This window comes from Oncorhynchus keta, chromosome 33 (assembly GCF_023373465.1).
Source record: "Oncorhynchus keta strain PuntledgeMale-10-30-2019 chromosome 33, Oket_V2, whole genome shotgun sequence".
Classification (NCBI taxonomy): Eukaryota; Metazoa; Chordata; class Actinopteri; order Salmoniformes; family Salmonidae; genus Oncorhynchus; species Oncorhynchus keta.
In genome coordinates this window covers 2,334,902-2,356,771 of record NC_068453.1, presented here as the reverse complement: position 1 = coordinate 2,356,771, position 21,870 = coordinate 2,334,902, and the positions used below count along the sequence as shown (strand labels likewise).

At 42.0% G+C, this 21,870-nt stretch overlaps 1 protein-coding gene across 1 annotated transcript in view; it reads right to left on the bottom strand.

Annotated features, from left to right (window-relative positions):
- The window catches only part of LOC118366037 (beta-1,3-glucosyltransferase-like), a 111,393-nt gene that overhangs the window by 73,522 nt on the left and 16,001 nt on the right, over positions 1 to 21,870 (bottom strand). The window contains exon 2 of the mRNA XM_035748356.2: positions 17,216 to 17,259. Within this exon, the coding sequence (XP_035604249.1) occupies positions 17,216 to 17,259 (44 nt within the window). The remainder of the gene's footprint in view (positions 1 to 17,215; positions 17,260 to 21,870) is intronic.

Below are 21,870 nucleotides of genomic sequence, written 5' to 3'. Positions count from 1 at the left end.
GCCGGCTGTGACGGAGCCTGAAACCAAACTGACACTCAAACGGCAAGAGTCCAGTGGACGAGTTCGGCACTGTGTTGAGAGCATACACCGTCCAGACGAGGAACTTTCACCAGTTGCTGTCCTGAGTGGAGACCAAACAGAGGAGAAACTTCTCCAGCTCCTGGCTTCATTTTCCCATTCAACTGTGGGTGGACAAGAGGAGATACTCACCGACTCCCCAACAGGGAGAAGGCGGCTTTCCAATAACTGCCAAGGGTTCCCGGTTGCCTACATCGTAGTTGTGTTCCACTGGCGAGAAAGGCGCATGGGTGCAGTTTTTTGTCCGCCTCGTTCCGCTGTGAAAGTACCACCTCTGCTCCGGTGTCTGTGGTAGATGCCTCGAAGGTACGAGTAGGATCAGGATGAACGAGGGTGGGTCCAAAGGTGAAACATCCCTTGAGCTCCATAAATACCCTGTCAGCCTAGGGAGTCCATGGAATTGCGGGTTAGGACCGTAAAAGGCGCTGCCAAAGCACTAAAGTTGCGTATAAAACACACCACTGGTCCTGCTTGAGTGAGGTGGGACATGGGCAAGTCAGCAACCGCCTCAACCTTAACGAGGTCCATTCTGCAGTAGAGATAATGTGACCTGGGAAAGAAACTTGGGATACCAGGAACTCACACTTCTCTATCTTGACATATAGTTGACTCTGCAGGAGGCATCTCAGGACTTGGCGTACGTGCAGGATGTGTTCCGGAAGGGTCTTGGAGAAGATCAGAATGTCACGAGTCTTGATAGTAATCTGGTTCAGCTCTATGTAACCAATGAGTGTTTCACTCCAACCTGCAGTAGAATGGGCTTGGTCTGATATTCCACCTGACCGGAGCCAATGTGGCGTCCATCGAGGGCTTGAAGCTGTAGAGGGATGGGACATTTCATGCAAATCCCCTGAAATTCACATTTCAAAAATGATCTGCAGCCCCTGAGTCTATGAAGGCTTGAATCTGGTGCTCACGGTTGTCCCAGTGGAGGGTTGCAGGTAGTGACAGACGGTAACTGCACAGATCATGGTCCTTCTGTAGCTCAGTTGGTAGAGCATGGCGCTTGTAACGCCAGGGTAGTGGGTTCGATTCCCGGGACCACCCATACGTAGAATGTATGCACACATGACTGTAAGTCGCTTTGGATAAAAGCGTCTGCTAAATGGCATATATATCATCAGGGTCTCCCCTTGTCCTTGCGTTTCCCGTCAGCTCTGGGCATGTTGCAAGAAAATGACAGCGATGACAGAGACCTCCGTAGTAGGTCAGCCTTCATCCATGTGCCTGTCATGCTCCTGTGGGCTCAGACGTGTGCGTCCCATCTGCATGGGCTCCTCAATGCTCGAGTCGGGGGGCTTGGGGTGCTCAGGAAACCAGGATATTGGGGTGGTGTGAAAAAGACACTGTCACGAGTTCTCGAAAGGGGTTATCAATCCTGAATGCCAACGTGATCAGTGACTCGAGGTCCTCTCATAGTTCCCGAGAGGCCAATTCATCCTTGATGGAGTTAGACAAATCCTGGTGGAAAGCGGTGACCAGGGCCTCTGTATTCCACCCACATTCGGCCACTGGTCTGGTCCCTTGTTGAATGTTGAACAGTCGGGTGGCCGTCGCACACGCCAGGGTGGAGAGTAGAGAGATGATGTAGGCAATCATGGCCCGATCGGTGTGGAACGAGGAGGACTGTACACACCTTGTTTCTAGGATGGTCTCTGCCGCCCTCTGGTGACATTTATATGTGTACGTATTAATTTATTTTATTAATGTACAGTGCCAGTCAAAAGTTTGGACACACCAACTCGTTCCAGGGTTTTTATAATATTTTACTATTTTCTACATTGTAGAATAATAGTGAAGACATCAAAACTATGAAATAGCACATACGGAATCATGTAGTAACCAAAAATGTATTAGAAAATATATTTTGATATATAATATATATTTGAGATTCTTCAAAGAAGCCACAATTTGCCTTGATGACAGCTTTGCACACTCTTGGCATTCTCTCAACCAGCTTCATGGAGGTAGTCATCTGGAATACATTTAAATTAACAGGTGTGCCTTGTTAAAAGTGAATTTGTGCTCAAATAAGCAAAGAGAAACGACAGTCCATTATTTTAAGATATGAAGGTCAGTCAATCTGGAAAATTTCAAGAACTTTGAACATTTCTTCAAGTGCAGTCCCAAAAACCATCAAGCGCTATGATGAAATTAGCTCTCATGAGGTCCGCCACAGGAAAGGAAGACTCTGCTGCAGAGGATAAGTTCAGAGTTTCGAGCCTCAGAAACCAAAATAAGAGATGAGTTGCCTGTTCACTGTTGACGTTGAGACTGGTGTTTTGTGGATACTATTTAATGAAGCTGCCAGTTGAGGACTTGTGAGGCGTCTGTTTCTCAAACTAGACACTCTAACGTACTTATACTCTTGTTCAGTTGTGCACCGGGGCCTCCCACTCCTCTTTCTATTCTGGTTAGAGCCAGTTCTGTGAAGGGAGTAGTACACAGCATTGTACAAGATCTTCAGTTTCTTGGCAATTTCTTACATGGAATAGCCTTCCTTTCTCAGAACAAGAATATACTGACGAGTTTCAGAAGAAAGTGCACTTTGAGCCTGTAATCGAACCCACAAATGCTGATGCTCCAGATACTCAACTTGTCTAAAAAAGGGCAGTTTATTGCTTCTTTGATCAGCATAATAGCTTTCAGCTGTGCTAACATAATTGCAAAATGATTTTCTAATGATCAATTAGCCTTTTAAAATTATAAACTTGGATTAGCTAACACAACGTGCCATTGGAACACAGGAGTGATGGTTACTGATAATGGGCCTCTGTACACCTATGTAGATATTCCCAAAAAAATCTGCCGTTTCCAGCTACAATAGTCATTTACAACATTAACAATGTCTACACTGTATTTCTTATCAATTTGATGTCATTTTAATGGACAAAAAAATAGCTTTTTTTTTAAAAACAAGTACATTTCTAAGTGACCCCAAACTTTTTAACAAAGTGTATATACATGTTTTTGTTGTACTTTACCCCTTTTTCTCCCGAATTTCTTGATATCCAATTGGTAGTTACAGTCTTGTCCTATCACTGCAACTCCAGTACGGACTCGGGAGAGCTGAAGTTCGGGAGCCATGCGTCCTCTGAAACATGACCCTGCCAAGCCACGCTGCTTCTTGACACACTGCTCGCTTAACCTGGAACTCGGAGGAAACAACGTACAACTGGCGACCGAAGTCAGCTTGCAAGAGCCTGATGTCACCTTGCAGGCCCCCGGTATGCCACGAGGAGGCCCTAGAGCGTGATGGGACAAAGAAATGCCGGACGGCCAAACCCTCCCCTAACCTGGACGACGCTGGGTCCAATTGTGCACCGCCTCATTGGTCTCCCGGTCACGGCCGGCTGGGATCGGACCTGGGTTTGCAGTGATATCTCAAGCACTGCGATGCAGTGCCTTAGACCGCTGTGCCACTCGGGAGACCCTAATTAATGTATAAATGATTTATTTTGTCTGAAAGGAAGGCAAAGAATGCAGCACATTTTATTATATTTATTTTATACAATATTCTTCCCATATAAACAAATCTATAAACAATATTCTGCTCATATGAACACATTTATTTTAGGGCAAAAGTTAACCAATATATGAGAATCTTCAGACAGGTTTAAGGGAGATACCCCACAAAAGAGATACGAGAGCATTCACGAGTGCACACGTTGTTCCCCAGTCTCGCATGCACTGATCCCCCCTCTACCATCAACCCTACACCCACACAAAACATGAACACACAAGCTGACAGTGCTCTTTCTCTGTTTTTATCTGTCTGCCTTAGCACCAGCACAGTCTCTAAAGCAGAAGAGAAATGGCAGATTATTGCTCTGCCACCGAGTGAATCAGAGGACGATGATACATTGAATGGACAGTGTGTGTGTGTGTGTGTGTGTGTGTGTGTGTGTGTGTGTGTGTGTGTGTGTGTGTGTGTGTGTGTGTGTCCGCGCGTGTGGCCTCTGTTGTTCTCCCCAAGACCCAATCCTGTAAGACTGCAATGAAATATAACAATAAACCAACTACAACCCACCCCTAAAAATAAGACAGTATTACGGTATTAAACCCCCTGGAGTCACACGATGACGTCATTTAGAATATTGAATAGCTCCCCGTGTGTTTATGCTAGAGACCATTTCTTACAGTGGCTGCAACTCAATCCCCTCTTCCCGCCAATATAAAGTTTTCCCCCATTTACTAACATGGGCTTGTGAAAGCAGCCTTTTTCTAAACACGATCCGGACAAGAAAATCCCAAAAAATGTGTTGTCTGTAAAACCCGTAAAGTGTGAGCCAAAGTCACCACCGTTGAAAGAGTAGACTCTCACGAACAATGCAATGTTGGTTGTTTGGGTCTATGATAGTCACAAGCTTTACGGCATTCGTCTGAACTCCGTAGCGGATTACCTCATTTTGAAGAGGTCTTCTCACAAAACCGACTGTGCAGACCGAACTGTTGGAGCTACAAACTAATGTCACCAAAATCCGAAAAGGGAGACTCATGAACACAAAGGTGTTGGTTGTTCTGCTCTACGGTGCACAAAAGCTTCAAGGGAGTTTGTTAACGTAATTTCATTATTTCAATATGTTTTCATTAAAACCTGTTATGGATGCTGCGAATTTTCGCAGCTTTTTGTTAAAAATCGCACAACATTTCAAAGTCCTGCTACTCATGCCAGGAATATAGTATATGCAAATGATAACTATGTGTGCATAGAAAACACTCTGAAGTCTCTAAAACTGGTTAAATTGTGTCTGTGGCTATAACATAACGTGTTTAGGAGTAAAAATCCCTCGAAAAACTGTTCTCCAAAAACACAAAAAATATATTAATCCGCCAGTCAATGTATTGTTTAAGGCGACTGCAAATAAATGAAGACGCCCTGTAAACGCCTACAGCTTCCACATGATGTCACCAGTGCTGGCATTTCCAGCCTACTTAATCCTTGGTTGTATGACGTTTTGGCCTTTCCTGTTTTAGTCTCTCCACAGGATGTTGTGAAAATGGAAAAGATGGACGCTGATTTCAAGACTAGCTGCTATCGAATACAGATCGTCCCGTGATGAATTGTATAGATTATTAACGTTTATTAATACGTAAAGTTGGTTTAGAAAAGTAGTTTGAAGTGATTTGTAAAAGTTTATAGGCAACCTTTGTAATTTTAAAAAGTGACGTTGCGTCTTGTAAAATGGAATATTCCTGGATCAGACCGGTCTTAGGAAAATTACATTTTGGCTATACAATGACGGATTTAAATCGGGAAAAAGACCCAATTGTGATGTTTATGGGATATATAGGAGTGCCAAGAAAGAGGCTCGTCAAAGGTAATGAATGTTTTATATTTTATTTCTGCGTTTTGGGTAGCGCCGGCTACCGCAAAATCTGTTGTTTTAGGTGACGTTCCAGTACTTTGGGGGTGCATGCTATCAAGATAATAGCTTCTCATGCTTTCGCCGAAAAGCATTTTACAAATCTGACTTGGTGGCTAGATTCACAATGAGTGTAGCTTTAATTCAGTACATTGCATGTGTGTTTTAATGAAAGTTTGAGTTTTATCAAAAACTATAGGTGGCGCTCTTGAAATGTCCGCTGATTTGATCCCGACAGCGGAACCAAATCCCTAACAAGTTTTAATTGAATTCACTTAATCTATTTTATGGGAATATGTAAGATTCTTGTTTGCATAAAATAGATGGAGACCAGTCTTATCAATAATAGATAATAGTATTTATTCTCGGAGCGCGCTACCATGTTACCACGAACAGTTTATATACAAAATATGACGTCATTGGTGAATGAATCTCCTCCCGACCGAGAATAAAGCAAGTTTAAAAGTTCATTCCAACTCATGAACACACACACAGGACACACAACATAACTGAATTAACTCTTGACCCCTCACCATTATCGATCACCACTTAGTTAACAGAAAACCTAGGAATGCACTCACTGCCTTATCGAAAACACCCCAGAGCTAAGTTTCGTCAGTTCAACCATAGGGTCATTAACCCATCTGCTTACTTAACCCAGGACCCATTCCTCCTCAGACTAGTTGGAATGGTGTTCATTATGTTTAATTACTCCTTGTCCGTGCCACATAATCCCTTCTTATGAACTCATATTGTTAATCAGATATAATAAAACAGAGTATACGTTTACTTAGTTACAGTTCTATTTAAAATGAGGATATTGTTTAGTCATTTATTCATACAATTCCTAACAGAGTTGTCTGAAGGTAACCCAGTAGCGAGCTGTAAAAATTGCAAACTGCATAGAGGGTATAATGTGCCACAAATAACATGACCAAACATTGGTCAAAATGTTTTTTATTTCAGCGTTTTCTTATATCGCTCAGATATAGGACAGACACTTCAAAACCTTAAGAACAAAAGGAGTTCTTTTTTTTACTGTCTGTTTTGCCATGTACCAACGTGTTATTCAATGTGTTTCTATGGGCTATAGCAGTGAAGGCCACTTTTAATGTTTCATCAAATCATGTTGTATATATTTTTCAGATAATTACAGGGGTCCTAAAATTCTAGATTAAATGGCTAAATGATTCATTTTATGACCATCCTAAAAAAACAATTCATATGTTAGCTTAGTAGATATTGTCATTTAAGGAACAACTTTGGCCCTCCTAGACCCATCACTCTGAGAATACACTCCAGTCACTAGGAGAGCTATAAATAGTTTTACTAATCCATTGTAAAGGCCTTTAAAAAGGACTCTGTATTGCAGAAAAGCAATTAAGCAATCTGAATATCCCTCTGCTTGGCTTCAGCAAAAGTGTGGGGGGTCATTTCACCCCCAAGCATTTCACCCTGAGTATTGCTGAATCAAGTCTATGTGCAGTTGCTATCCATTGTTAATGCCAAGGGACACCGGTCTATTCAGAGCACATTCCAGGAGTGCACCTCTCTGCAGACCTCATACAGGCGGGTTGGCATAACACTGGCGAGCAAATCGCTCTCACAGTCTATTATTTGATGGACTGTGGCAGAGAGCACTGATGTCAAATCTAGCAGCATTTTTGCCATTATCACAGAGATGGATTGTTCTCGGCTCACAGAGCTCTTTTTGCTTTTTTCCACAGTGTCTGGAGCCAGAGTCTGCTCCCAGCCAGGGCTAGAGCCCAGATAGCACTCTGTCGGTCTGTCTAGGCCTGGTCTGGTAATCTTATCTGACAGGACGGGCCCAGGAACCCGGTGGTGTTAAAAAACACATTAAACTGAGTCCACACCACTCAGCTCATCTCATAGGCTTAGATAAATCTCTCAGTAAAGCTCTCTCCCCTGGAGTGGTTATCCATAGAGTGGAGGAGGAGTGAGAGTGTTGGCTACTGCAATGAAGATACAGAGAGATAAAGCCATAGAGACAGAGGCTGACTGGTTGTCTGTAACTCTGACACCCATCACATGTTAGCCTCAAAACTTGGCTAGTAGCACCATGTAGGACTGATTGACTCTAGTCTGTACATCTGCAGTGTCTGTTGACATGGGAACATTTATCTGTATAGCCCTCACCCATTGCACAGACAGGGCTGGAAAGGGATCCGATGCTACACCTGTCTCAAATGGCACTATTCCTTACTACAGGCACATTTTATTTATTTTATTTTAATTTTTTTATTTCACCTTTATTTAACCAGGTAGGCAAGTTGAGAACAAGTTCTCATTTACAATTGCGACCTGGCCAAGATAAAGCAAAGCAGTTCGACAGATACAACGACACAGAGTTACACATGTAGTAAAACAAACATACAGTCAATAATACAGTATAAACAAGTCTATATACAATGTGAGCAAATTAGGTGAGAAGGGAGGTAAAGGCAAAAAAAGGCCATGGTGGCAAAGTAAATACAATATAGCAAGTAAAACACTGGAATGGTAGTTTTGCAATGGAAGAATGTGCAAAGTAGAAATAAAAATAATGGGGTGCAAAGGAGCAAAATAAATGAATTAAATACAGTTGGGAAAGAGGTAGTTGTTTGGGCTAAATTATAGGTGGGCTATATACAGGTGCAGTAATCTGTGAGCTGCTCTGACAGTTGGTGCTTAAAGCTAGTGAGGGAGATAAGTGTTTCCAGTTTCAGAGGTTTTTGTAGTTCGTTCCAGTCATTGGCAGCAGAGAACTGGAAGGAGAGGCGGCCAAAGAAAGAATTGGTTTTGGGGGTGACTAGAGAGTTGGTTTTGGGGGTGACTATATACCTGCTGGAGCGTGTGCTACAGGTGGGAGATGCTATGGTGACCAGCGAGCTGAGATAAGGGGGGACTTTACCTAGCAGGGTCTTGTAGATGACATGGAGCCAGTGGGTTTGGCGACGAGTATGAAGCGAGGGCCAGGCAACGAGAGCGTACAGGTCGCAATGGTGGGTAGTATATGGGGCTTTGGTGACAAAACGGATTGCACTGTGATAGACTGCAACCAATTTGTTGAGTAGGGTATTGGAGGCTATTTTGTAGATGACATCGCCAAAGTCGAGGATTGGTAGGATGGTCAGTTTTACAAGGGTATGTTTGGCAGCATGAGTGAAGGATGCTTTGTTGCGAAATAGGAAGCCAATTCTAGATTTAACTTTGGATTGGAGATGTTTGATATGGGTCTGGAAGGAGAGTTTACAGTCTAACCAGACACCTAAGTATTTGTAGTTGTCCACGTATTCTAAGTCAGAGCCGTCCAGAGTAGTGATGTTGGACAGGCGGGTAGGTGCTGGTAGCGATCGGTTGAAGAGCATGCATTTAGTTTTACTTGTATTTAAGAGCAATTGGAGGCCACGGAAGGAGAGTTGTATGGCAATGAAGCTTGCCTGGAGGGTTGTTAACACAGTGTCCAAAGAAGGGCCGGAAGTATACAGAATGGTGTCGTCTGCGTAGAGGTATATCAGAGACACACCAGCAGCAAGAGCGACCTCATTGATGTATACAGAGAAGAGAGTCGGTCCAAGAATTGAACCCTGTGGCACCCCCATAGAGACTGCCAGAGGTCCGGACAGCAGACCCTCCGATTTGACACACTGAACTCTATCAGAGAAGTAGTTGGTGAACCAGGCGAGGCAATCATTTGAGAAACCAAGGCTGTTGAGTCTGCCGATGAGGATGTGGTGATTGACAGAGTCGAAAGCCTTGGCCAGATCAATGAATACGGCTGCACAGTAATGTTTCTTATCGATGGCGGTTAAGATATTGTTTAGGACCTTGAGCGTGGCTGAGGTGCACCCATGACCAGCTCTGTAACCAGATTGCATAGCAGAGAAGGTATGGTGAGATTCGAAATGGTCGGTAATCTGTTTGTTGACTTGGCTTTCGAAGACCTTAGAAAGGCATGGTAGGATAGATATAGGTCTGTAGCAGTTTGGGTCAAGAGTGTCCCCCCCTTTGAAGAGGGGGATGACCGCAGCTGCTTTCCAATCTTTGGGAATCTCAGACGACACGAAAGAGAGGTTGAATAGGCTAGTAATAGGGGTGACAACAATTTCGGCAGATCATTTTAGAAAGAAAGGGTCCAGATTGTCTAGCCCGGCTGATTTGTAGGGGTCCAGATATTGCAGCTCTTTCAGAACATCAGCTGAATGGATTTGGGAGAAGGAGAAATGGGGAAGGCTTGGGCGAGTTGCTGTTGGGGGTGCAGTGCTGTTGACCGGGGTATGAGTAGCCAGGTGGAAAGCATGTAGAAAGCCGTAGAAAAATGCTTATTGAAATTCTCAATTATGGTGGATTTATCAGTGGTGACAGTGTTTCCTATCTTCAGTGCAGTGGGCAGCTGGGAGGAGGTGTTCTTATTCTCCATGGACTTTACAGTGTCCCAGAACTTTTTTGAGTTAGTGTTGCAGGAAGCAAATTTCTGCTTGAAAAAGCTAGCCTTGGCTTTTCTAACTGCCTGTGTATAACGGTTTCTAGCTTCCCTGAACAGCTGCATATCACGGGGCTGTTCGATGCTAATGCAGAACGCCATAGGATGTTTTGTGTTGGTTAAGGGCAGTCAGATCTGGGGAGAACCAAGGGCTATATCTGTTCCTGGTTCTAAATTTCTTGAAAGGGGCATGTTTATTTAAGATGGTTAGGAAGGCATTTTTTTAAAATATCCAGGCATCCTCTACTGACGGGATGAGATCAATATCCTTCCAGGATACCCCGGCCAGGTCGATTAGAAAGGCCTGCTCGCTGAAGTGTTTCAGGGAGCGTTTTACAGTGATGAGTGGAGGTCGTTTGACCGCTGACCCATTACGGATGCAGGCAATGAGGCAGTGATCGCTGAGATCTTGGTTGAAGACAGCAGAGGTGTATTTAGAGGGGAATTTGGTTAGGATGATATCTATGAGGGTGCCCGTGTTTAAGGCTTTGGGGGGGTACCTGGTAGGTTCATTGATAATTTGAGTGAGATTGAGGGCATCAAGTTTAGATTGTAGGATGGCTGGGGTGTTAAGCATGTTCCAGTTTAGGTCGCCTAGCAGCACGAGCTCTGAAGATAGATGGGGGCATATTATTATTATATTATATTATTATTATTATTATTATTATTATTATATTAGATGGGGGCAATCAGTTCACATATGGTGTCCAGAGCACAGCTGGGGGCAGAGGGTGGTCTATAGCATGCGGCAACGGTGAGAGACTTGTTTTTAGAGAGGTGGATTTTTAAAAGGAGAAGTTCAAATTGTTTAGGTACAGACCTGGATAGTAGGACAGAACTCTGCAGGCTATCTTTGCAGTAGATTGCAACACCGCCCCCTTTGGCAGTTCTATCTTGTCTGAAAATGTTGTAATCTGGAATTAAAATTTCAGAATTTTTGGTGGTCTTCCTAAGCCATGATTCAGACACAGCTAGAACATCCGGGTTGGCAGAGTGTGCTAAAGCAGTGAATAGAACAAACTTAGGGAGGAGGCTTCTAATGTTAACATGCATGAAACCAAGGCTATTACGGTTACAGAAGTCATCAAAAGAGAGCGCCTGGGGAATAGGAGTGGAGCTAGGCACTGCAGGGCCTGGATTCACCTCTACATCGCCAGAGGAACATAGGAGGAGAAGAATAAGGGTACGGCTAAAAGCAATAAGAATTGGTCGTCTAGAACGTCTGGAACAGAGAGTAAAAGGAGGTTTCTGGGGGCGATAAAATAGCATCAAGGTATAATGTACAGACAAAGGTATGGTAGGATGTGAATACAGTGGAGGTAAACCTAGGTATTGAGTGATGAAGAGAGAGATATTGTCTCTAGAAACATCATTGAAACCAGGAGATGTCATTGCATGTGTGGGTGGTGTAACTAATAAATTGGATAAGGTATAGTGAACAGGACTAGAGGCTCTACAGTGAAATAAGCCAATAAACACTAACCAGAACCTCAATGGACAAGACATATTGACATTAAGGAGAGGCATCCTTAGTCGAGTGATCAAAAGAGTTCAGTGAGTGGAGTGGTTGGTTTGGGGGTCACGGCGATTTAGACAGCTAGCCAGGACATCGGTAGCAAGCTAGCATAGGATGGAGGTTTGTTGTTAGTCACCTCTTGCGTTCCGTCAGTAGATTAGTGGGGTTCCGTGTGGTAGAGGGGATTAGTCCAAATCACACAACAACAAAAAATAAAATAAAAACAATATATATAGTTATAGAGGCCCAAGAAGAAACATAATAATAATAATAAAAATAAATAAATTGTCAGATTGTCTATTCTGAGAGCAGCCGGTAAGACAGCTAATGGTTAGCAGGCCGCAGATGGGCGTTCAGGTAACGTCGCGACGGAGGAGCCAGCCGGATCTCCTTCGGGTAGATAACGTTGGCAGTCCAGTTGTGAAGGCCCGGTGGGGCTCCGCGTAGGCAGTAAAACGGGTCCGGATAGGTGACTGCAGCCCAGGAGTGATTGACGGAGCTCAGGAGTGATTGACGGAGCTGGCTAGCTCCGGAGTAATTGATGTTTGCTCCGGAATCGACGAGAGCAGATAGACACACGGATAGCAGCTAGCTAGCTGTGAGATCCAGGAATGAATGTCCAGACAGCAGTTGAAATCCAAGGACATGGAGAGAAAAATTGGCCCGGTATGTTCCGTTCCGAGCCGCGCTGTGACGTACAAAACTGGCGATAGATTTTCGAGCTAAAGGATAGCTGATGACCACAAACCGTGGTTAGCTGAATACTAACGATTTGCCAGTAAAGAAGCTAACTAGCTTTTGAACTAGCTTCTGATTAGCTTCTAGCTAGCTCCGGGCTAGCTTCTGGTTAGTTTCTGGCTAGCTTCTTGGAGTTTCTGGCTAGCTTCTGGCTAACTTCTTGGAGGATTGCAGATGAGGTAAATAATACTTATTTCTAAATATAAATTGGTGAGGCGGGTTGCAGGAGAGTGTTTTGAAGATGAGTTGATGGAAAATAAAAATAAAATGTATGTGAAAAAAAGTTGTAAATATATATATATACAGGACACGACAAGACGAGGACAAAAGACGTCTGAACTGCTATGCCATCTCGGGCAGAAATATAATGCACTACTTTTGACTAGAGCCCTATGGGAAAAGGGTGCCATTCTAGGATGCAGCCTATACATCTCATACATACTACACATCTATAATACATGTATTGCCATCTATATATAATTGGGGTTACAGGGGTTGAGAAAGATCAGGGGCATTACATCTAGGAGAGGCTTGGAGAGAAAGTAGTTCAATATTATACTGTCAGCCACGTCTTCCAGAGCCTGGTTAATACGTGCTATCCAATCAAAGAGACCTGCTGATGCTGAGACCTAGTGTGTATCCCAAATGGCACCCTATCACCTATATAGGGCACTACTTTTGACCAGGACCCATAGGACTCTGGTCAAAAGTAGTGCACTATGTAGGGAAGAGAGTGTCAATTTGGGATGTACACCCTAGTTTCCTCCTTCAGATCATAGAGTAGGGATGGATTTCTCACCTACCCGTATTCAATCTAAAAGCCTCCACTCACCTGGGGCAGTGGTGCTACTGTGATGTCACGTTCGAGCTGTGTTCACCAACTTCAATTATTCAATGTGGATGATTCCTCTGAATTCTATATATTCATATGTTCATACAAGAAATTATGTAATTGGAGTGGGGATTTTGAAAATATGATGTATGGATATTAAAAAAGTAATATGTAATTTTTACACAGAAAAGGGACAACTTGCCAAAGTGTATTAGAATGTTATGAGACCGTTGAAACCATACAATACTAAAGCACCTATTTCTCAGGTTAAGGGAGAACTAACTTAGAGTGCTTTAAATGTCTAACAACAATCAAGAATTTTACTAAATAAGGGCAGTGAAAAATAAGTGAAGAGAATTACCATGTCAGAAACAAATATAGGGAAACCTCCAACACCAACACTTCCTGATATTAGGCAAGCTGTTATAGATTGAGATGAATCCGCTGGCTGGTTATAATAGCAGGGTTAACAGTGAATGCTGTATCTCCATGGCTAAATACAGGGTCTTGATCACTAGGCATGAAACAGAATAACATTTTCCGAAACAGGAAGGCACTGAATTTTCGTTTATCTTTGCACAATGTTTTGAAACGTTTGGCTACGGTGCACCCAAATTAACAGGGCCCAGGATGTGTCCAGGATGCATTTATAATCGTAAGAATTTTGATCAAGTTAGCAGACGGTCCAAATTCCCTGTTATTGTGTCCACAGTCTCTGTGTCCTACTGAACTGTTGTGGTGCTGTACTCCTACATCTCAGCCACATAGGAGTCACTACTTGGAAGACCATTGACCCAATGGAAAATATCACAATTCCAGTGGGTCACAAGTTACATACACTAAGTTGACTGTGCCTTTAAACAGCTTGGGAAATTCCAGAAAATTATGTCATGGCTTTAGAAGCTTCTGATAGGCTAATTGACATAATTTGAGTCAATTGGAGGTGTACCTGTGGATGCGCCTCTTTGCTTGACATCATGGGAAAAATCTAACGAAATCAGCCAAGACCTCAGGGAAAAAAATTGTCGACCTCCACAAGTCTCGTTCACCCTTGGGAGCAGTTTTCAAACACCTGAAGGTACCACGTTCATCTATACAAACAATAGTATGCAAGTATAAACACCATGGGACCACACAGCAGTTATACCACTCAGGAAGGAGACGCGTTCTGTGTCCTATAGATGTACATACTTTGGTGCGAAAAGTGCAAATCAATCCCAGAACAACAGCAGAGGACCTTGTGAAGATGCTGGAGGAAACAGGTACAGAATTATCTATATACACAGTAAAAACAAGTCCTATAGATAGATAACTTGAAAGGAAGAAGCCACTGCTCCAAAACTGCCATAAAAAAGCCAGACTATGGTTTGCAACTGCACATGGGGACAAAGATCGTACTTTTTGAGATCGTACTGTTGTTCCCAACTGTGAAGCACGGGGGTGGCAGCATCATGTTGTGGGGGTGCTTTGCTGCAGGAGGGACTGGTGCAATTCACAAAATAGATGGCTTGCATGAGGAAAGAAAATTACAGTGGGGCAAAAAAAGTATTTAGTCAGCCACCAATTGTGCAAGTTCTCCCACTTAAAAAGATGAGAGAGGCCTGTAATTTTCATCATAGGTACACTTCAGCTATGACAGACAAAATGAGGGAAATAAATCCAGAAAATTACATTGTAGGATTTAATGAATTTATTTGCAAATTAATTAAATTAAATTCTAAAATGCAAGCGTAAAGAAAAACGGTCATAACAAAATAATCTCTAATCAAGTCCTCAATCAGCTTTCTGAATTGCCCAAGAGGTAGCAGAACATAACATTTATTTTTAAGATTGCTCTACAAATAAAAGCTGATTGACCTAACTTAGTTAGTTCAAAGGAATTTCCAGAGTAAGACATCCCTGAGACCGGGTGTGGTAACTCGTATGACTAAAGATGAGTAAAGACTTTTTGTTAAAACCTCTTGAAGCTTGAGGGCACTATTTTTATGTTTGGAAAAATAACGTTCCCAAAGTAAACAGCCTATTTCTCAGGACCAGATGCTAGAATATGCATATAATTGACAGATTGGGATAGAAAACACTCTAAAGTTTCCAAAAGGGTCAAAATGTTGTCTGAGTTCAACAGAACTGATATTGCAAGCTAAAACCTGAGGAAAATCCAATTAGGAAGTGCCCCTGTTTTTGAAACCGCTCTGTTTTTATGCATCCATATTACCCATTTAAAGGGATATCAACCAGATTCCTTTTTCTATGACTTCCCTAAGGTGTCAACAGCCTTTAGACATAGTTTGAAGAATGAGCGTGAATGACCACATTGCGTAAGTGGATCGGTGGGGGCTCTCAGAGTGAGTTGTGCGCAAAAGAGAAAGGTGGCCATACTCCCGGTCCTAGTGAAAAGCCAACTGTCCCGGTTGATATATTATTGAATAGATATTTGAAAAACAACCTGAGGTTGGATTATGATGTCATCACCATCTACGATGACAGTCAATTATTGTCAAAATACGATGCTATTGTAATATCGCCCAATCATAAAAAATAAAATAAAAAAAATCTCAAATTCAATTGTTGAGTTAAATATCAAATGTGCCTACTCTGGTCTTGGCACCTAGCCTACATGATGAGATTATTATGGATAAGAAAAAATATTTTTATTTAGCGAGGACCACTCCGAGTCGTAGTGGGAGGACCACGCCATATCACGGCGTGACTTCATTTCGATATGATCGTTTTTACACTGAACAAAAATAAACACGTTTCATGAGCTGAAACAAAAGATCCTAAAAACATATTTTTCTCAAATTGAATGCAGAAATGTGCTTCCATCCCTGTTAGTGAGCATTTTTCCTTTGCCAAGATAATCCATCCACCTGACATCTATAGCATATTAAACAACATGATCATTACACAGGTGCACCTTGTGCTGTGAACAATAAAAGGCCACTCTAAAATGTGCACTTTTATCACACAACACAAATCCACAGATGTCTCATGTTTTGAGGGAGCCTGCAATTGGCATACTGATTGCAGGAATGTTCACCAGAGCTGTGGTAAGAGAATTTAATGTTTATTTCTCTCCAACGTTGTTTTAGAGGATTTGGCAGTACGTCCAATTGGCCTCACAACCGCAGACAACGTGTAACCAAGCCAGCCCAGGACCTCCTCCATTGGCTTCTTCACCTTCAGGATCGTCTGAGACCAGCCACCTGGACAGCTGATTAAACTGAATAATATTTTTGTGCATAAAGGTCTTTCCACCTCAATTTCTCCCATAATTAATTTTACCGACACAAAAAGATCCCAGCATATGGAACGAACAAATTATCGGTTGGCATTAATCAAATTGTACCATAACTTCCTGTTTGCATTACAGCTGTCGTGATTTTGTTTTATATGGTAGGACTTCACTCACATAAAAACTGTGGATTGAAACGTGGTTAGTGAAATAGATTCACAAAGCAACCAAAGTTTGGAATCAAACAAAAATCCTTTCAAGTTTAAACCAGTGGTCAAAAGCTGTCTGTTGGCTGTGACTGCAGATTGAGCCGTGAGGGCAAATGCAAACGAGAGTCAACCGCTCGCTGTCTCTGGGTACAGTCTCCTTCCTTTAGATTTCACAGTAGTGTTTTTTACGTCTGGCGACTTTTTTCTCTGCCTGGCACAGTTTTAAACTGATAAAAGACAGATGAAAAAATATGATATAAAAACTGAACGTATGTAGGGGAGGACACGAGCGGGAGAATGCAGAAGTGGAAGGCAGAAACTGCTGACACTAGGTAAACAGAGTGAGAATGTCGGAGCAGTGTGTGAAGCTAAGCAGCTCCACCATGAGCACTTCTGTCAGAATTCCCCTAACACTGATAACAATTAGAGTGACTGAACACCCTCATTATTGAGAGGTGAGTACACAGGACTGATTGAAAACAAAAAAAGGAAAAGAACAGCAAGAGCAACGGTAAATACCCGAGAGAGAGTAGAGATAAAAAGGGTAAGGATTTGTAGCAATAGTGTGATTTGACCCGGAGGCCATTGATCAAGTGGTTGTTAGAAACCTTTAAAAAGGGGTTGATGAGGTAACTGGGTAGAAACATGAGAAGCATTCCAATCAGCCGAAATTAGCAACAGGCACTCAAAATAAAGTCAGAGTCAAATTACTATAATTGGGGCACCATGTTGCAATGAAGCAAAAAAAGCATCCTTACCTGGGAGCCTGGTCTTGTGCTGCCGGTGACAATGTTGACAGGAACTGCAAAGAACAACACAAAACGTGACACTGAAATTACTTGCTTATTAATTTACCCTTTGTGTAACTAGGCAAGTCGAGCCAATTAGACTGGTTGATGGCAATGTACACCAAAAGATATCGATTGGTCCGAGGGCTTCACGGTCACGAACCTGCCTAATGAAACATCATTGGGGCCCATCGTAGCAGGATATTTAACAGTCCCCTCAGGGAGGAAGCCCTTTCCTGTGTGTGTGTATGTGTTGAGTTTCTGATTGTACTGTTGATGGAACCCATTCCGTACAAATTTGCGCAACCGCAGGCTGCAATGAAAACTAAATGGGACTGTAGTGACTGTGCTGGCATCAAAATCTGGGGTGTGAACTACGTTTCTATTCAAGCATTGATTGACATGGTAATAGCCCGAAAGTATTGGAGAAAAGTTGAAAAAAACGGACCCCTGTCACGCTGTACGTTAAATTGTGACGTGTCATGACGTAACATTCAGCACGCATTATGCAACTCATTCTGTGTCGTACAGACTCTTTCCATTAGGTGTAGAACAGGGTGAGGGGGATACCTAGTTAATTGTACAACTGAATGCATTCATTTTTTGTGTCATCACTGAAGCCATCATCTCAAAAGCTCCTGTTTACTTCTGAAGATTATTTTAATGCCGCCCTAAAAACCAGCCCTAAAAACCAGATTCAAATTACACAAAACTTTTTTTAAAATAAAGTAAATTGTACGTTACAGCGCGATGTACAAAAGTGCGTTAGCTGACTATACGCGGTGTGTGTGCACCACCTGTCATCTATGAAAGTTTGTAATTAGACCATGGAGAGCCTATATCTCATTTTAACGCAATCGATTAAAAGTAAAAGGGGAATTCGCATGAGGATTCCAAATCAATACTGAGGATCAAAAGAGCCGATTGGAGAATATACACTGCTCAAAATAATAAAGGGAACACTAAAATAACATATCATAGATCTGAATTAATTAAATATTCTTATTAAATACTTTTTTCTTTACATAGTTGAATGTGCTGACAACAAAATCACACACAAATTATCAATGGAAATCACATTTAAAAATATAAGAGGGCAACAGTACTTGTGCAACGTTTCAGAATGATAACTCTCAAAATGAGTGTGCTACATGACATTTATCATGAAGTCACCCAGGTGTCCCACACAAGTAGCCCAAATGTACCCAAGTGGCCAAATTGGTGAAGGTATACATTTTGAAACAAATAACTATATACAAAATACCAAAATGGTATTCTAACACACTCCCCCCAAAAAAATGTAGGGGAAAAAAAAATGGAGAAAAATAAATTTGATAAAAAGAAAAATGAAAAGTAAAATATATATATACATTTACAAAATAACATGGGTAACTATTTACACACTTTCAATATTTGGAAGACCCTCAGTCCTCTATCAAATCAAATCAATTTATATAGCCCCAGCCTAAAACCCCAAACAGCAAGCAATGCTGAGCATCCTGAGACTATTCATGTGTGGGGTTGCTTCTCAGCCAAGGGAGTGGGCTCACTCACAATTTTGCCTGAGAAAACAACCATGAATAAAGAATGGAACCAACACATCCTCTAAGAGCAACTTCTCCCAACCATCCAGGAACAGTTTGGTGACAAACAATGCCTTTTCCAGCATGATGGAGCACCTTGCCATGAGGTAAAAGTGATAACTAAGTTGCTCGGGGAACAAGACATTGATATTTTGGGTCCATGGCCAGGAAACTCCCCAGACCTTAATCCCATTGAGAACTTGTGGTCAATCCTCAAGAGGCGGGTAGACAAACAAAAACCCACAAATTCTCCATTGCATTGATTATGCAAGAATGGGCTGCCATCAGTCAGGATGGGGTCCAGAAGTTATTTGACAGCATGCCAGGGCGGATTGCAGAGGTCTTGAAAAAGAAGGGTCAGCACTGCAAATATTGACTCTTTGCATTAACCTCATGTAATTGTCAATAAAAGCCTTTGACACGTATGAAATGCTTGTAATTATACTTCAGTATTCCATAGTAACATCTGACAAAAATATCTAAAGACACTGAAGCAGCAAACTATGTGGAAATTAATATTTGTGTCATTCTCAAAACTTTTGGCCACGACTGTAGAGGCTGTGAGCAAGCGATTCGGTGGCATTCTCTCTGAGCCTCTTTACTGTGTCACCACCATGCTCAATACTAGGTACAAGGACCGCTACTTCGATGCAGACAAGAAAAAGGGTATACGTGAAATGTTACAAACACAGCTGAACAAGATGGAAACAGACAGAGTCACTGCGCACAGAGGAAGTGAGGCCACGGACAGACAGAGCGGAAACTTCACTGGTTGACATGCATGATGAATTCATGGTTGAGACTGAACAAATGAACTACGAAACAGCACAGCAAGTAAGTGAAAAAAATTGATTTTGATTATGTTTTACTGGTAAACATACGTAAATGGGGACATACGTAAATGTCAACAAAATAACTTTTTGGTCTCTGTGTGTGTTTCAACTATTTCACTGAACTAGAATGCTTAAAAGGCCGCTAAAATGATAAATATCATTTATCATTTATCATATAGTTGTTTTTGGCAAGGAAAATATTGGATAGGGGGCAGCATTTTCACGTTTGGATGAAAAGCGTGCCCAGAGTAAACTGCCTGCACATTAATAGTAGATTTGGATCGAAAACACAGAAGTTTCTAAAAAACTGTTCGAATGATGTCTGAGTATAACAGAACTCATATGGCAGGCGAAAACCTGAGAAAATCCAACCAGGAAGTGGGAAATCTGAAGTTTGTAGCTTTTCCAACTCTTGGCCTATCGAATACACAGTGTCTATGGGGTCAAATTGCACTTCCTAAGGCATCCACTAGATGTCTAACAGTCTTTAGAACCTTGTTTGATGCTTCTACTGTGAATGAGGGGGGAATGGAAGCTGAATGAGTCAGTGGTCTGGCAGAGTGCGGGTTCACGTGAGAGTTCTCTGTTCATTTGCATTTGTGAATACAAAGGAATTCTCAGGTTGGAACATTATTGAAGATTTATGTTAAAAACATCCTAAAGATTGATTCTATACTTCGCTTGACATGTTTCTAACGGAACGTTTTGACTTTGTCTGCTCGTGCGTCATGAATTTGGATTACTGGGCTGAACGCACTAACAAAAAGGAGGTATTTGGACATAAAGATTAATTTTATCAAACAAATCAAATCAAATTTATTGTGGAACTGGGATTCCTGGGAGTGCATTTCGATGAAGATCAAAGGTAAGTGAATATTTATAATGTTATTTCTGACTTCTGTTGACTCCAACTTGGCGGATATCTGTATTGCTTGGTTTGTCGTCAGAGCGCCGTACTCAGATTATTGCATGGTTTGCTTTTTCCTAACTAGCGTTAGCACAATTTCTAACTAGCATTAGCACATAGACTGGAAGTCTATGGTAACTGCTAGCAAGCTTAGTCATTGCACTAACGCTAGTTAGAGGTAGTTACGTGAGCCAATGCTAACTTCCTTTAAAGTGGATGCAGAGATATCCAAGTTCATCTGACTAGGGCAATAGATACAGGGCATAAAGGGCATCATCCCAAAGTATCCCTTTAACCACTATGAAATGATCATAAACGTGACGTGAATGGCCAAATTCTGAAATTACGAAATGGGCAAAATGATATGCAAAATCTGAGTACCATTGCATATGATTGTTAAGAGGATCTCAAAAACAAGGGTTTTCTCTTGGATTTTTAATAGCACACAGAGAGGGGGCCAATTTCACTTCCAGCTTGTCTTAGTTCAGTTGATCGGCTTAAAGAGGAAGGGGTGTTACAGTAGCATGTAAATTATTCCAAAGATAAACTACAAAAGTTGGGAGTGTGAAATCCCTGCCTTGTTGAATAGTTGAGAAATGGGAAGCGGTCTAAAAATCCACTTAATGATTAATCAGAGTATGTAACAAACAACCCAGCCCAGCTCTCTGCAGGAATACATCAAAGTTCACTCCCCATTCTGTTACATCTGTTGAAACTTGCCATCTTTTCATGGCAGTCCCTAGAGAAAGATGGGCTAAGACAGACAAAGGGGGAAAGCCATTTGAATTGCACCTTCTCGGCGTGCACTGCCTGCATGATGCCACTAGCGCTACTGATAAGCACCTCACTACACACCCTGCAGTAAAATTAGGTTAGCCTTGTTGTTTTCAACAATGTCTCCATTCTCCAACTCACTTACAATGAGAGAGACAGCTCAGTACTCCCTTTGATATTTTAGCAATGAGCATGGTCTAAGAGAGAGGGGAACTATGTTAGAAACCTTTTCATGTGGCACCACATTTCATGCATGCGTGACCTCCTGTGCCTCAAAGCCATTTCCTCTGACTGGTCGTGAGGACAACATTTGTTCAGCTGGTTGCCCTTTTATTTCTCAGTGCAACGGCAAACCTTTTAAGAAAGCCACCTTATTAGAACTGTTTTCACCTTCAACCCACAGTGAGAGGACTAGGAATAGTTTCTATACCCATGAAAAATGCAGTGTTAGTGTTAAGGTCAGGGAAAAACCAACAAGGTAGGCCCTATTTCATGAAAATGTATTGATTTTGTGAGGACGTCCTATCG